This window comes from Oryx dammah, unplaced genomic scaffold, assembly GCF_014754425.2.
Source record: "Oryx dammah isolate SB20612 unplaced genomic scaffold, SCBI_Odam_1.1 HiC_scaffold_25, whole genome shotgun sequence".
NCBI lineage: Eukaryota > Metazoa > Chordata > Mammalia > Artiodactyla > Bovidae > Oryx > Oryx dammah.
Genome location: NW_024070209.1, coordinates 101,481,751 through 101,496,779, shown reverse-complemented (window position 1 = coordinate 101,496,779; position 15,029 = coordinate 101,481,751). Strand labels below are relative to the sequence as shown.

The 15,029-nt window shown below is 44.4% G+C and overlaps 1 protein-coding gene across 2 annotated transcripts in view; it reads left to right on the top strand.

Moving 5' to 3' along the window:
• DDX31 (DEAD-box helicase 31) overlaps nucleotides 1-15,029 on the top strand; it is a 72,988-nt gene that overhangs the window by 6,806 nt on the left and 51,153 nt on the right. For both annotated transcript variants that reach the window (XM_040225455.1, XM_040225456.1), the window contains exons 5-13: nucleotides 880-950; nucleotides 1,850-1,914; nucleotides 8,188-8,232; nucleotides 9,539-9,580; nucleotides 10,381-10,445; nucleotides 11,954-12,073; nucleotides 12,201-12,307; nucleotides 13,643-13,878; nucleotides 14,623-14,799. In XM_040225455.1, the coding sequence (XP_040081389.1) occupies nucleotides 880-950; nucleotides 1,850-1,914; nucleotides 8,188-8,232; nucleotides 9,539-9,580; nucleotides 10,381-10,445; nucleotides 11,954-12,073; nucleotides 12,201-12,307; nucleotides 13,643-13,878; nucleotides 14,623-14,799 (928 nt within the window). The remainder of the gene's footprint in view (nucleotides 1-879; nucleotides 951-1,849; nucleotides 1,915-8,187; nucleotides 8,233-9,538; nucleotides 9,581-10,380; nucleotides 10,446-11,953; nucleotides 12,074-12,200; nucleotides 12,308-13,642; nucleotides 13,879-14,622; nucleotides 14,800-15,029) is intronic.

Genomic DNA, 15,029 nt, shown 5'->3' with positions numbered 1-15,029 from the left:
AATGGAAATGGAGTAGTGGGAGGGAGAGGTCTGGAGCAAAAATGACCCCCGCTCCCCACCCCCACCACCAGCCTTGAGTATGTGTGCTCATGCACGTTTCAGTGTCGCCCGTCACTTGGAACTGTTAGTAAAAGTATCAAAAAATGAGCCCCTTTGTTACTGATTTGTTCAGTGTTAGCAATCAAATGTGATTTCCATATCCTTTCAGTTTTTTTTTAATTTTATTGAAATAGAATTCATTTATAGTGTCTTAATTTCTGCTGTTACAGCAGAGTGATGCAATTATATATATGTATATTCTTTTTCATGTTCTTTTCCATTGTAGTTTATCACAGGACGTTAGTTCCCTATACTGTGCAGTAAGACCTAGGCATTTTAGTTGTTTGTTTTTGAATACACCCCTGGACACACATCTTACCGTGTCTGTGGCAGTCGTATTTGGTTTTCTAGAGAATGAGCAGCAATTCCTGGCTGTCTGCGGGGCTCACAAGTCCCCGTTTCTCTCCTCTGCTTGGGACTCTTTCCATGACGTCTTACTGCTTCGTATTCCCTGGTTCAGAAGATAACGTGATATGCTTTGTGGTGGCTCCAGCTTGCCATCATGCTGGTCGCATTTTTCTTTTTAATCAGTGTAGCATACCAGCCAATCTCTGGGCTGCCTCAACTTTTTCAGCCCCAAAAGTTCCAAAAATTTAGGGTTTTGCCCTTCTGACCATCAAGGGTTTCTCAGCCCTTCCCATGACTGTTCAGGGGGCCTCCAAGGTGACATAGAGCCTGGGGCAGTTGCATTCTGTGGAGCTTGTGTCTCTGCCTGTAAACCTGGGCAGGTAGTAAGTACATCGTAGGTAAGCATGTGCTCTTTCTTTCGGGCGACCCAAGCGTTCAGAAGCAGAGCATCCCCGTGTTGCTGGAAGGCAGAGATGCCCTCGTGCGATCCCAGACGGGCTCAGGTCAGTCATCACTTGATTTCTGCCCTTCCTCCAGGGTCATGTGGTGAGCTGTCTGTTGATGGTGGTGGCTGCTTGCTTTGGTGGGGGGAGGGGAGCCCGTGCTTGCTTCTGATCAGAGCCCTGAAAGGAAGGGGATGATCAATGGGACCACGATCAGGAATGATCAGAAGGGAGTCAGGTTCCACAGTCATTTCTCAGCGCCCCTCCCAGGGCTCCACCTGGTCCCACCACCCATGGCTAGAGCCGTCCATCTTCACTCCAGTGGCAATGAATTTTTTTTTTTTGGTGTTAAAGCACTCTTCCCATGAGCACGCACTGATCAGATGCCAGTTATTGTGCTCAATCACGAAACACTGGTTTTGTTCCAAAACAGTCTGGAAGGGCTTTTCTGACCTTTTGTGCCTGTAAGAGCAGGTCAGCTGTCCTTTCCGCCCCTGCTCAGCCACTGTCCAGGTGGGCGGAAGCCCAAGGGTTTTGCCATCTGTGGTTTCTCCTTGGTTTCTGGAGGCCGGCTCTGGGCTTCCAACTGGCTCCTGACCAAGAAAGCACCACAGAGGACACTTCTGCCTTCAGAAGCTCCTTTGAGAGGTTGAGGGTGACCCCGGGGAGGGGAGCTTCTCTAGTTCCTAGGGACATTCACTGAGCTGAGTGTCTGTGAGATTTGGGGAGCGTGTCATTGTCTTCTTTGTTAGACGTTAAAGGAGCGAAGCTGCAGGCTTATTAGAAGCACTGCATTCACAGAGCAGAGCTGTGACAGACAGGTGCCTTCCGTTTTCCCCTGAATGTGAGTGCACTTTTCCTATCCCCAGACTTCAGAGCGGTGCCAGTTTCCTTTACTGTCTTTGGTTTTCTGACGTCCTCAGACTCTGGTTTTAATTCCTCTTGTCCTGTTTTAAAAGGTAAAACTCTTGCCTATTGCATCCCTGTGGTCCAGTCTCTTCAAGCAATGCAATCCAAAATACAGGTGAGTAGGAAGGCTGTCTTTCTGGGAGTTCCCTGGCGGTCCAATGGTTAGGACTTGGAGTTTCACTGCCAAGGGCCTGGGTTCAGTCCCTAGTTGGAGAACGAATATCCTACAAGCTGCTCGACAAGGCCAAAAAACAAAAGAAAGTGCATTTTTTCTGTTATTGTTCATGGTGCATATGAAACCATCAAACTGAACCAGAGCAGTAAAATCTTTTCACTTAGCTTTGTTTTCCTGTCTCTGTTGAATTCATTTACTGTATAAGCATGTTACATCTAAAGATTGTGCCCAGAGTGGGGGATAGAATAAAAAATAGAACGAATAATAGACAACTGTAACAGTCATTCTAGCAGGTCTACTAGGGAACATTTGTAAGATGCTACCTATGTGGCAGACATGGTGCTGTATGCTTTGCTCAGGTTATCTTCTTGGCTTGCTAACTGCCCTAATCGCACTGAATTGGAAGGAATTACTGTTACCTCAATTTGAAAAAAAAAAAACACAAGGAGACTTGAAGTTAAATACTATTCTAAGGCCATGTGGGGAGTGAATCTGAAGTTGGGTCTCTGCCTCCATTCTCTTTGGCTCCAGAGGCCAAGCTCTTCTTACCAGAAAAGGTTAGCATTGTATTAAAAACAGGGATTTGGCATGAATAGTAGAAGTGAAAATAAGCACCCCATTAGTGAGTGTGACAGTGGGGCCACCTTATGTTTCGTATTTTCTTGGACCTCTCTTCAGTTGTGAAAGAGGGCCCCACTTAGCACCTGGGCCAGAGGGGCCAGAACTAGGCGCGGATTCCTTGGCACGGATCCTGAGGAGGCCACGTGAGTGCCATGTTCCATGGGCATCAGTATCATCTCAGAACCCAACTTGGAATCTCACGAATACACCCTGGTTATTCTGAGTTGAGAGGAGGAAGTGGAGTAGTTCACAGGCAGATGAGAAGAGCTGGTTGGTCACTTTTTTCTTTGGTTTGGGCACGCAGGATTGGATGTGTGTCGAGGCTTCCTGTTATTGCAGTGACAAAATAAATGATGATAGTGTTGGGTTCCTGTCCACAGACTAAAACAAATACCCTGAGTCCAAACTGAAACAAATGAATTATTGGCTAAACAGATGGGACAAGGGGAAGCCCTTCCTTACAGTAGAATTCCGGTGAATTCGTATAGGACATCATCATGTAGCAAGCAGTGATACTGCTTCAGGCAGGAATCATCAGAGATGCGAGAGTGAGTGGATTAAAGTGTGATGAAAATGGGATATTTACACACTCAAGTTATCTTTCCAGGAAATAGAGGAAACAATGGTAGCCTTATGGTGGGGAGCCTGGCTGTCACCACCTCAGCCACGTGGTCACGGGGGACCTCACCACTGCTGGGTTGTGTTGACCTCATAGGTCTCCTGCTAGGGGTATGAAGGATAAAATTGTACTTCCCTGGTTTTCTTTCATGTATATATTTCTTTCTTTTTAATTTTCCTATATTTTTGCTGTTTGTTTGTTTGTTTTTGGTTGTGCTGGGTCTCCATTGTTACCACAGGCTGTTCTCTAGTTGCAGTAGGTGGGGCTGCTCTCTAGGTGTAGTGTGAGGCTTCCGTAGTTGCAGCTCCCAGGCTCTGAGCACGGGCTCAGTATTCATGGTGCGGAGGCTTAGTTGCTCCGTGGCATGTAGGATCTTCCAGGGTCACTGGCAGCTGGATTCTTTACCACTGAGCCACAAAGGAAGTCCTTCTCTGGTTTTCTTGCCAAAATTGCACAATTCTAATTTGATCACAAACATCAAATAAAGCCAAGTCAAAAGACATTCTACACAGCAACTGCCAAGTACTCTTCAAAAGTATTAAGGTCACAGAAGATAAAGATATACTAAAGCTCTACCCCAGAGTAAAGGAGATGAAAAAAACATGACAGCTGAGTGCTGTGTGTGGCCCTGAATTGGATCTGAGTCTGGAAAAAGGCGTTAGAAAATCAGTTAACAAAATTTGAATAAGGTCTATAGATTAACTGATAATATTGAATCTGTTAATTTCCAGTGTATCAGGTTGGCCCAAAGTTTTGTTCAGATTTTTCCATAAGATCTTAACATAATGATTTTGAGAATCAATGTCATATAAGGAAGCTGGGAGGAGGGGATAAGGGAGTTACTTGAACTATTTGTGTAGTTTTGTGTAAGCCCGAAATTATTTCAGAATGAACATGTTCAAATTTATTTAAACTTTATTTAGATGATTTTAAGTCAATAAAACAAATCCTACACAATCATTCAAGTGACAGAACCTTATGTAGTTATTGGAAGCGATATTTTCTTCAGTTCCTCTTTGTGAACTTGATAGGCATTCTTGCTGTGTTAATAAAGGGAGGTTACAAAGCAGTGTGTATAATGAGAGTCCAGTTTCATAACTGATGGTGGTGTATATGCACATACATATGTACGTGCACACTCAGAGATGAGAAAGACACTTTTCAAACTAATACTGGTTTTCTCTGAGGTGGATTAGTGAGAATTCTGTTTCCTGTGGATGACTGGTGTTTCCTTCCACTGGGTACTTCGGAGTGCTGGGATTCATACAAGGGCTTTCACATTGTACCTGGTACAGGTTAAAGAAGAAATATGAATTATTAGGTCAGTGTGGTAAAGTCTCAGCCCTTTAGATACTCTAGGAAAACGTCTGTAGACAGTGGAGGTTTTTTTCCGTCTTGGAAAGTTGCAGGGTTTGGGCGTATATCTGAGTTGGCGTGGGTCCCACAGTTCTAGCGCAGCTGACTCATTTCCTGGACCCGTGAACTAAGGACAGCAGAGATGTAATTGTGTTCCTAGAGCGGACAGCGTGGTGGGGCTCTGCTCAGAACCTGGGTCTGAGTGAGACGTTGAGCACATCATTCCATCCCTGTATGCCCCAGGGGGAATCACGGGGAGCCTGTGTCCTGGGGTTGCCAGGATTAAGGAAGGTGTTGCACCAGCAGAGTGGAGCCCTGCTTCCCCGAGCATTAACCAGCCGTGTATGTCATTGCTTTTGTTTACTCAAGTATTTTTTTAATATCAATAACAGCTCATTCTATTAAAGATGGAAGTATTCTGTAGAAACGGTTTTCCAAGCCCAAATTTATTTCAAGTAACATTCAGTATAGGCCCTTTCGGTTCAATGTAAACGGATCCGGCCTCTTAAAAACCCGTCTGGAGGGAGCAGCAAATTCAAGGCACCCAGCAGAGTCGTCAGTTACTGTAGTGATGGGATGAGAATGGACCAATTTTCTGTGATTCCATGCTTTCAGCTCCCTGGGCTCTCTTTTTTTTTTAACATCCCATCCATCCTTCCTCACTCCCTTCTGCCTTTCGAGGAACCGATTGTTCTTTCTTCTTCTCTGTGTAGTAACACCTTTTGAAATGTCAGAATCTCTAACGCTGCGGTGTTGATACCGTTGTACTAACATGTTTACTGTTCCCCGCCCGGGCTTCAGTGCCGTCTTGCAAAGATGTTGAGTACAGACACCCCTAGTTTGAATTCCAAATCTTTTTCTCCTTGTGGGTAAATATGCAAAACATGAAAACCATCCTTGTAATTTAATTTGCCACTAAATCTGTGCTTAGCCTCTACACTAATGTGGTTTTTTTTTCCCAAGTGTTTTTTTTTTTTTTTTTGATGTGGACCATTTTTTTAAAGCCTTTATTGAATTTGTTACAATATTTCTTCTGCTTTCTCTTTTGATTCTTCGGCTGCGAGGCATGTGGGGTCTTAGTTCCCTGACCAGGGATCGAACCCACACCCCCTGCATTGGAAGGTGAAGCCCTAGGCACTGGACCACCAGGGAAGTTCCCTAACAGAGTTTTGGTTCCTCCCCTGTGTCCCAGCACTTTGGAGATGCAGGGCACCACTGGGCTCTTTTCAGATTACTTTGTTTTCTTCTATCATTGTTACTGTTATTTATGGATATAATGTATAGAAAGTGAAAGTGAAAGTGAATTCGCTCAGTCGTGTCCAACTCTTTGCGACCCCGTGGACTATAGCCAGCCAGGCTCCTCTGTCCATGGGATTCTCCAGGCAAGAATACCGGAGTGGGTTGCCATTTCCTTCTCCAGGGGATCTTCCCAACCCAGGGATTGAACCCGGGTCTCCTGCACTGCAGGCAGACGCTTTATCCTCTGAGCCACCAGGGAAGCCCATGCTAAAAAAATTTCTTGAAGAGTACCAGAGAACATACAGTGATCAGTGAGTTGTCCTACTGCCCCTTGGCCCAGATGGCACAGCTCTCAGGATAGTGTGGTCCTTATCAGCAGCTGCTTGTTTATCCTCCCAGGGATATTCTTTGCGTGTAAAGTAAGTCTGAGTATGCATAGTTCCCCCCACTTTGGCTGAAGTTTTTGTCTGTTTGATACAGAAATGGTTGCTTGCTATGCATGATTGTGCCTTGCTTTTTTTCACTTAATATGTTTTGGGGATGGTTTCTTATCATTACTGTGTTGACCTTTTTTTTTTTTTTATGGCCTTCTAGTATTCCACTATATGTTTGTACCATAAATTATTGAGTCATTCCCTCATTGATGGAACTCATGTTGTAGTCAACATTTTGCTACAAAGCAATTAAACAACTTCTTTACACACACTTATGAATCTTTTTGAGAAATTCTTATAAATGGAATTTGTATTTTTATTTGGTAGATAATGCCAAAATTGATCTTAAAAGGAGTTATACCAATTTTCATTCCCACCAACAGTGTACAAGAGTTTCTGTGTCCCTATGCCTTTATCAACACTGTCCGCTGTTTTATTTTTGCTCATTGACGGGAAAAATATTGTGTCATAGTTTTAATTTGAATTTCTCTTGGGAGTAAAGTTGAGCATCTTTTCACATGTTTAAAAGTCATATTTTGAGTTATTATTTCCATAAATTAACTGTTATGTCCTTCTCCATTTTTCTGTTTGAGTTGATGGTTTTTTTTTTTTATATTTAGTTGAATTACAAACCTTTATAAACTAATAAATGGTCCTTTCTCTTATGTATGGCATGTTTTTCCCCATGTTATTTGATTCAATTTTGTTTAGGTATTACTTTTTCATTGTGAAATTTTCAATTTTTTGTGTAATAAAATTCTTCATGTTTGATAGTTTCTGAGTTTTATGTCATCTGTAAAAAGGCCAACTCAACTCCAACTTTATTTTTCTAGCTTAGTTTTAAAAGGGCATTTAAATTGTTCATCTTTTCATTGCTGATATAAATTGCCCCTTAGTGTATTTCCTGACTTTTTATATGTATTTGATTTAATTCTGGACTGTATTTGCTATTATAATCTCTTATGTGCTAGCATCAATTTTTAAAAAACTACTACAGATTTAAGTTGTTTTAACACTTGATGTTCAGAAATATCTTGATTATTCCTGCACATTTGTTTTTCCATATGAACTTTGAAATCAGCTTATCTGGTTATGTATATTATTTTTTATATGCATGTTTATGTATATTTGTGACATTTTATATATGCATAAATATGCATGTTCATGACATTTTTATTAGAATTGTATTATATTTATGGATTGATTTAGGGAGATTAGCTTATTAATAATATTGAATCTTCTTATCCAGGAATCATTTATTTAAATTTTATTTTATGTTCCTCAGAGGTATTTAACATTTTTTTATTGTATTTTTGTGAAGTGTAGTTTTTTATGTTGCGTTTTGTTTTTTTTTTTTTGCTATTCCTAAACATGGTTCCATCTAACTTTCTGCACTGGAAGGTTATTGATTTTTATATATTAATTTTACATTCAGCTAGTTGACTGAATTGTCTTTCTGTAATAGATTTTCAAGTGCTTTCTTAAGCTTTTTTTTTCTTTAGGATAAAATATCATCTAATAATGACAACTTTACCTCCTACTTTCCAGATTCATGCATATTTCTTTGTCTGATTGCATGGGTCAGGACTTCTAGATCATTGTTCCATGATAATGGGCTTCCTTGGTGGCTCAGACTATATAGAATCCCAGGGAGACCTGGGTTCGACCCCTGGGTTGGGAGGATCCCCTGGAGAAGAAAATGGCAACCCACTCCAGTACTCTTGCCTGGAGAATCCCATGGACAGAGGAGCCTGGCGGGCTACAGTCCACGGGGTCGCAGAGAGTCAGACACACTGAGCGACTGAGCACAGGCACAGTGGACCGTCTTATCACTTTCTTTAAGAAGACTGCTCCTATGTTTACAAGTGGCTACCCTTAACATCTCCAGATTGCTATGACCTGTGTTCATTCAACTCATGGCGTTTCTTTCCTTCTGTTCAACAGCGTGGTGATGGCCCCTACGCTCTGATACTAGTGCCAACAAGAGAGGTAAGCAGTCCCACTTTCGGGATGTGTGCTAATAAGCAAGTTCTTTCAGCAATATCATTGAATAAGATTCAAGTGTTTTGACTTTTTCTCCCTACTGCACCAACCACCACACTCTTTTCCTTTGCCAGGGAACCATCCTCTGGTTCCTCACAAGAAGAAAAATTTGAGTAGTCTTAGAAACCAGAAGTTTTTGGTTTTGGAGAAGTGTTTTTCTATTATCTAAAAACTAATGACATTATAGATTTCTTTTAAAAGGAATTAAAATAATTGCATTTTTGTACCTTTTTTTTTTTCTTTTACAACTTAATGGAAAATTAAAAGCAGTTGACCTAAAAATGAACCTTTTTTTTTTTTTTTTTTAATTTTTACTTGTTTCTGAAAGTTAAGCTTTTTGATATTTTCCTTCTTTCTTGGTGGAAATCTCTTCTATCCAGTTTATTTTATTTGCCTGTGGAGGCAATTGCAGATCAGGATGTGTGTTTCCTGTATCAAATGCCAATCACTTCCTTGCAGAGAACAGATCTCGGCGATGGAGGTTTCAGCCCAGCCTTTTGTATATCCTGCAGTGCCCTGTTTCAGCTCCATCCAGTGAAGGAGCAGGCATGGAGCTATTTAAATTTTTACAGCAGCAACCTCGCGGCTTCCCTGGGATGCTTCATGAATACTAAACACATGGAAACTGTGTATCTTTCTTGGATAAAGGGATTAAGTAGAGGCTTTGTTGATGGTTGTTAATGGCTGTAACCTGAGTTTATTTTCTCTTTCTCTGATTTCCACTGGGCTTGTTGGTTTCTGTGTTATTTCTGCCCCCCTTAATAAACTTGGGAAATGATCATCTCTGTCTTTAGCTGCTGCTCTGCCCCAACATTAGGAAATAGTCATGTCACCTCTACAGCAGTGACCCCAAGGCTAGCCTGTTGCATCACCATACCCCTTCACACATACTACGTTCTCTCTTTCCAGAGGGAGCCAGATTCAGGTCACCTCTGCTTCATTTTCTTCCATCTTTATGTACCATAGACGGTACCTGTCTGCACGGTACTCTGGGAATTTGAGCCAGCAGAGGGAGCCCAGAACACTGTGTTTGCGTCTGTCCAAGAAATAGACTCTCCAGACTGACAGGTTTCAGCATCGGCCTGAGAACAAGATGTATTTCCCAAGGAGATACTGTGCATAGGACTTTTTAAATCCTGGCTTGAGGTCCTAGGTTGCCTCCTTATCACTTCACACTGTCTAAATTTTTAAAAATAAATGAAAAGGAAGGGCGGGATTTTGCTCATCACTTCTCACTTTTTCACGTTTACAGCTGGCTCTGCAAAGCTTTGATACTGTCCAGAAACTGCTTAAGGTAAGGCAAGCCACGAGTTTAGCTTTGTCTTTTTTTCCCGACTCTTTGAGGAAAGAGATCCCACAGTCTTTTTTTTATTTTCAAAGAGCTAGGAATCACTCCAGTGTCCCTCCATTCCCTGGTTGTCTCTGCTCTCCCCAGGTACAGTTTGTAGGTTTTTGTTGATCTAAACCTGAGTCACTGATTTCTGGCTTAGCGAGTTTACTAATGTTTCCTGGTACTTCCATTCCTATAATCTGTTCATCATAGTCGCTAGCAAGCTACGTACAGAGCTTCACAGGTACAACCTTAAGGTGATCCAGTGAACGCAACTTAACAGGCTGCAAGCAGGGTTTGTTTCAGAATGAAGAGAGAGAGAGAGCTTCCGAGGCAAAGCCTGCCAGCCCACCAAATTATAATGAGAATTGATCTCTCCTTTTCTTGCATCATGGGTGGCAATGAGGAAGCATTGTATTTGGGTTTGATCTTAACCAAAAAGGAAAAAATAAAAAATGGCAATAGACTCACTGAAACGTTTTTTCAGTTCAGGCTCTGTGGGGAAAGGCAGAGAAGCTCCTTGAATCACTTAAAAAGCTCATATTCCTCTCTTGCAGCGTTGGAAGCTAGTTGAATAGTTGTAATTTAAGTTAGTGCTGGTAACCACGGGCCTGGCAATGCCTCGGAACTGTGTCTGCATAGTATTGCCTCCTGCCCTGAGAAGCTCTCCCTCCCAACTTCCTAAAGGAGCAGGAATTTGCAGTTAGGCTCTGTTTTCTGTAAACGGGGCTTCACATTGACTGTGGTCTGATGTCTTTCTGTAGCCATTTACCTGGATTGTGCCTGGAGTGTTAATGGGAGGAGAGAAGAGAAAATCAGAAAAGGCCAGGTAGGGAGAGTTTTGTTTGTTGTTAATTCCTTTTTCAATCTGCCCTGTCTTCCTCTTCTGTAAGAGTTTGGCCCTTCTCAGCCTGGGGAGAGCCTTGTCCCAGACGGTGGTTCCTAGTCCCAGGATGTACAGACAGCTCGAGTCCCCGTGAGGGATCGTTCTAAACAGTGCTATTTGTTTTAAATATTGATGAGCCTACCAGTGGCTCCCTTTTGGTGTGATCAATGACAGCTCCTTACTTTCTTAACTCGCACCCTCAACCCCTCCCATCCCCCAATATCCATGGTCCCCCTTGCTAAGGATACATACCTTTAGACTCCCTTTTGTGACATTGGGAGTTTGGGAATTTGTTGTTTGATTTTACAAAAGCAAGATTATAAACCTACATGATGCTTTACATCTTGCTTTTTATACCCAAATACATTTATTTGTAATTCTGTGTTAGAATTGGTCATGGCTGTCAGTAGAAAATTGTTGGAAAAAATCACATCTCAAATTGTCTGCATTCTCTTGAAGATGCGTTTATTGTATTGTAGCCTCATGCTTAGTAGTTATGTCCAGCCCTGTGTGTACTGTGTAACCAAGGAGCAGATGCTAAACCTTCAAGTATTGGCTAGGATGAGATTCCACTCCACTGTAAACAACAGCAACTGTGCCACAAATGATGGAAGTTTTTCTTCTTTTTCTTTCACATTTAAGAAGCTGGCTGGCATGGTGCGTGCACCAGCGTGAGCATCCCTGGCTCATTCTGTGTTTTTGTGCCATTAAGTGAGGCTTTTGTTTTCAATCTTTCCTCATAGTGTTAGATAGTTGTTGGAGCTCCAGCCATTATATCTAGCTTCCTGCCATACCTCCTTCTTCTAAAGGTACTGATAGGATTTGCATGTTTCCTTTTTCCACGTATCTTATTGCTAGAACATAGCCATGCATCCACTTAATGACAAGGGCAGCTGGAAAATGTACTCAGCTGAAAACTGTACACTTTTATTACCGTGGGCTGATGGGATAAAGGACGTCTGGGGAATAAGAAGTTAAATTTGTTCTACCTAATCTATGGGGCAAGGTGGGGTAAATTGCCTGGAAGTTACAACAAGAAATCAAGGTAAGAAACCTTCCAGCCATTAGAGCACATTGACATGGGATGACTCATTCATGTAAAGGGATTCCCTGGCACAAGCTAGGTGACAGTCTAGAATGTTCTAGAAAGCATCTGTGGATCAGATAAAGGGCATTGGGTTATATAGTAAAGATTCGTTTGAGACTTACGGTTTTACGATTTTAATAGAATTTCAGCACTTACAGTTATTTTCTGCAAGAAAGGGAAACTACAGGGAAAAACTAAAACTTAAAAGTATCTTTGTATCTACCTGTTGTCACGTTTGTCATGACTCAGACTGTGGCCCTGTGGCTCTGGCCATGAATCTGTCTTCCTTAACCCTTTCGCTGTGTCTTCCATTGATGCGGCTCTGTCAGATTTACTTTCTGTTGTGATGTATACTTTTAAACAGGCTCCGAAAAGGAATAAATATCCTTATCTCCACTCCTGGGCGCCTTGTGGATCATATAAAATCCACCAAAAACATCCATTTCCGTCAGATCCGTTGGCTGATTCTGGATGAAGCAGACAGGTGAGCCCTTCCGGGAAGCATGAGAGGTGAAGGGAAAGGGCTGTTTCTGGGTCTTCACTGAAACTTCTGAAGCCCTGTAGCATTCCATGTATTCATGGAGATTAAAACTCCTTCCTTGAAACCACAGAATCTTGGATTTGGGTTTTGAAAAGGACCTCACGGTGATCCTCAACGCTGTGAATGCCGAGTGCCAGGAACGACAGAACGTCTTGCTGTCGGCAACGCTCACGGAAGGTGAGTTGAAAAGAAACACTCTTTGTTTTCAGTGAAGAGGAGGGGCTTCTCAGCCTCAAGGTGGGGGCCGGGGAGGCAAGGAGGAAGATGTCCTGAGAGGACTGCTCTCCAAACCGCATGTCCTGCGTGCCTGGCCTCCTCCCCCCGGCATCCTGACTCTCTGGCCCCTGGCGTCTGGGGAGAAGGAGAAAGGGCAGGTCCCAGGTCCAGCACCCTCGTGGGAGGGAGAGGCTGCTGGCACTCACGTCAGTGTGGAGGTAGGAGGAGGCTGGTGGCCTCTAGAGGTTGTGAGGGCGGGTGCTGCCCGCTCAGGGCAGGGCTCCTGTCCTGAAGGAGACGACCTCTCTGCCAGCACGTTTCTAAGTGTCATCATCCTGCCTTTCTCCTAAAGACACTATGGTGGTGCTTAGTTGCTCAGTCGTGTCTGACTCTTGCGACCATCAGGCTCCTCTGTCCTTGGGATTTTCCAGGGAAGAATACTAGAGTGGGTTGCCATTTCCTTCTCCAGGAGATCTTCCCAACCCAGGGACTGAACCCACATCTCCTGCATTGGCAGGCGGTTTCTTTACCACTGAGCCACCAGGGAAGCCCAGCTGGGACTTTTAAGGCTCTTTTTAAATTAAACCTGAAAAGTACATTCCGTGAACTCATTTCTGGCTTTCCATCCTCGTGAGATGGGGCTTCTTAGCTGTCTATCGTAGATGGGAGCACTGAGGCTCCACCAGGGTCCCCTGCACGCAGAGCACTACAGGGCGCTTCAGCTCTCGTGCTCCTGTTTCACCTGGTTTACCAGCCAGTGCACGTGTACCAGACGCCATCCACCTGCCCCACCAGCAGTTCTGAGTGTGTTCCAACTAACAGTGACCATGAGAGAGAATCCGTGAAAAAGGGATCCTGTGCTCAAAGAGTGGGGGAAATGCCACACATTCCCGCCCCTCTAGGAGGTTCATGGGCACAGTCACACAAGTAAAGGTCCTGACAAGGCCTGTAAACATGGGAAGCCCTATGAAAGAATCCCAGGAAACCTTTTTATCAGGAGTTCCATAATTTGCTTGACCACCTAAGCCTTTCTGGGGAGTGATGGGCAGACATCTGTTGCAGTGGTCTTCCGCAGGTCAGAGTTTAGAAACATTGGTGGTGTATATGGGTTTTTAGACCCTGGGAAGAAATTGATGGATCCCTGGGAGACTGACAGTGGGGTAGATCAGTGTTAGCATTTGGGGGTACCCATCAGGGATTTCTTAGTAAGGCTGGATGTGTGGTGTCGGTGGTGTGCGGACGTGACGGTTGTACAGCACACGCCTGTCAGCTTTTCCTTCTCACTTTCTCTCAAAGGTGTAGCGCGGCTAGCTGACATCAGTTTACACGACCCTGTCAGCATCTCCGTCCTGGATGAGAGCCACGACCTGTCGAGCCCAGAGAGCGAGGCCTTTCTCGAAGCTTCTCCTCCACAGGCGACTGATGAGCTGGATAGCTTCGCCATCCCAGCCGGTCTCGAGCAGCATGTGGTGGTGGTCCCCAGCAAGCTGAGACTCGTCTGCCTGGCAGCCTTCATCCTGCAGAAGTGCAAGGTAGGTCTGAGGGCTGGGCCTGACCTGATCCTGAAAGGACCACAGTGTTGTTTATGTCAGGCATGGAGGGCAGTGAACTGAGATGCACATGGAAGTTTCCCAGCTTCACTGTGGTGGCGAGTGCAGGCCTTAGCAGAGATCTTCTCAGTCAGTGGTTCTAGAATTGCAGTAAGGACTCAGGGGTCAGTGTGTGCAACTTGAGATCTGCCTCATAGACCAGTCCTAGACTGACACCAGAGACGTCACGTGGTTGAAGCATGCCGGATGTGAGCCAGATACATGGGTCTGTGTGCGTGTTTTTAGAGACTCATCCTATTTGTGTGTTTACTGGATTCACGTGATAACTTTCTTTGGTACATGGGAAAATAGTAGGTGGAAGGGCTTGAGGGTGCAGCTTCTAGACTGCCTGCGATCTCAGGGTCCCCATGGGGAGGGCTGTGCGTGGCAAGCCCTGAGTGAGTGAGGGAGGCCGAGCTCACATCAGCTTAGCTCTGAAGCGTATTTGTTTTTCTCAGATGCAGGAGGCCTGTTTGAGGTGGCAGCTATGTCATTTTCCTGTCCTGCATTCTTTGTATTAATAGTGTGGTGGACCAGTGTTGTTTTAAAAAATAATTCAAAGCCATCTGTCACCTCTGTTTCCAGTTCAGGGCCAGCCTGCCCACGTGTTTTACAGAGAGATTCATTTTAGCGTCACCTGATCTTAAAAATACGTGGTGGTGTTTTCCCTCCTTTGTGTCCGTGCAGTTTGAGAGAGACCAGAAGGTGATCGTCTTCTTCTCAAGTTGCGAGCTGGTGGAGTTCCACTACACCCTCTTCCTCCAGACCCTGCTGAGCGACTCAGGGGCCCTGGCCCCAGAGCATTTGCCATCCACCTCCACGCCGTTAAAATTCCTGCGGCTGCACAGCGCCCTGGAGCAAGAGGTGAGCCCTGGCCTCCCTGGACCGGGACCCTGCTGGACCAGGGAAGAGCGTGGCTAAAGTGGGCGACCCACTGGAGGCTACAGCAGGTGACACAGCCGTTCCCCCGGGGGAGGTGGTGAGGAGCCCCTCGTTCCTGTTCACTTGTGCTCCAGGAGCGGGTCTCTTCCACCTGAGAGAGCGCGCAGGCCGGCTTGGCCGGACTCTGCCCCAGCCAGCTGTTAAAGCAACAG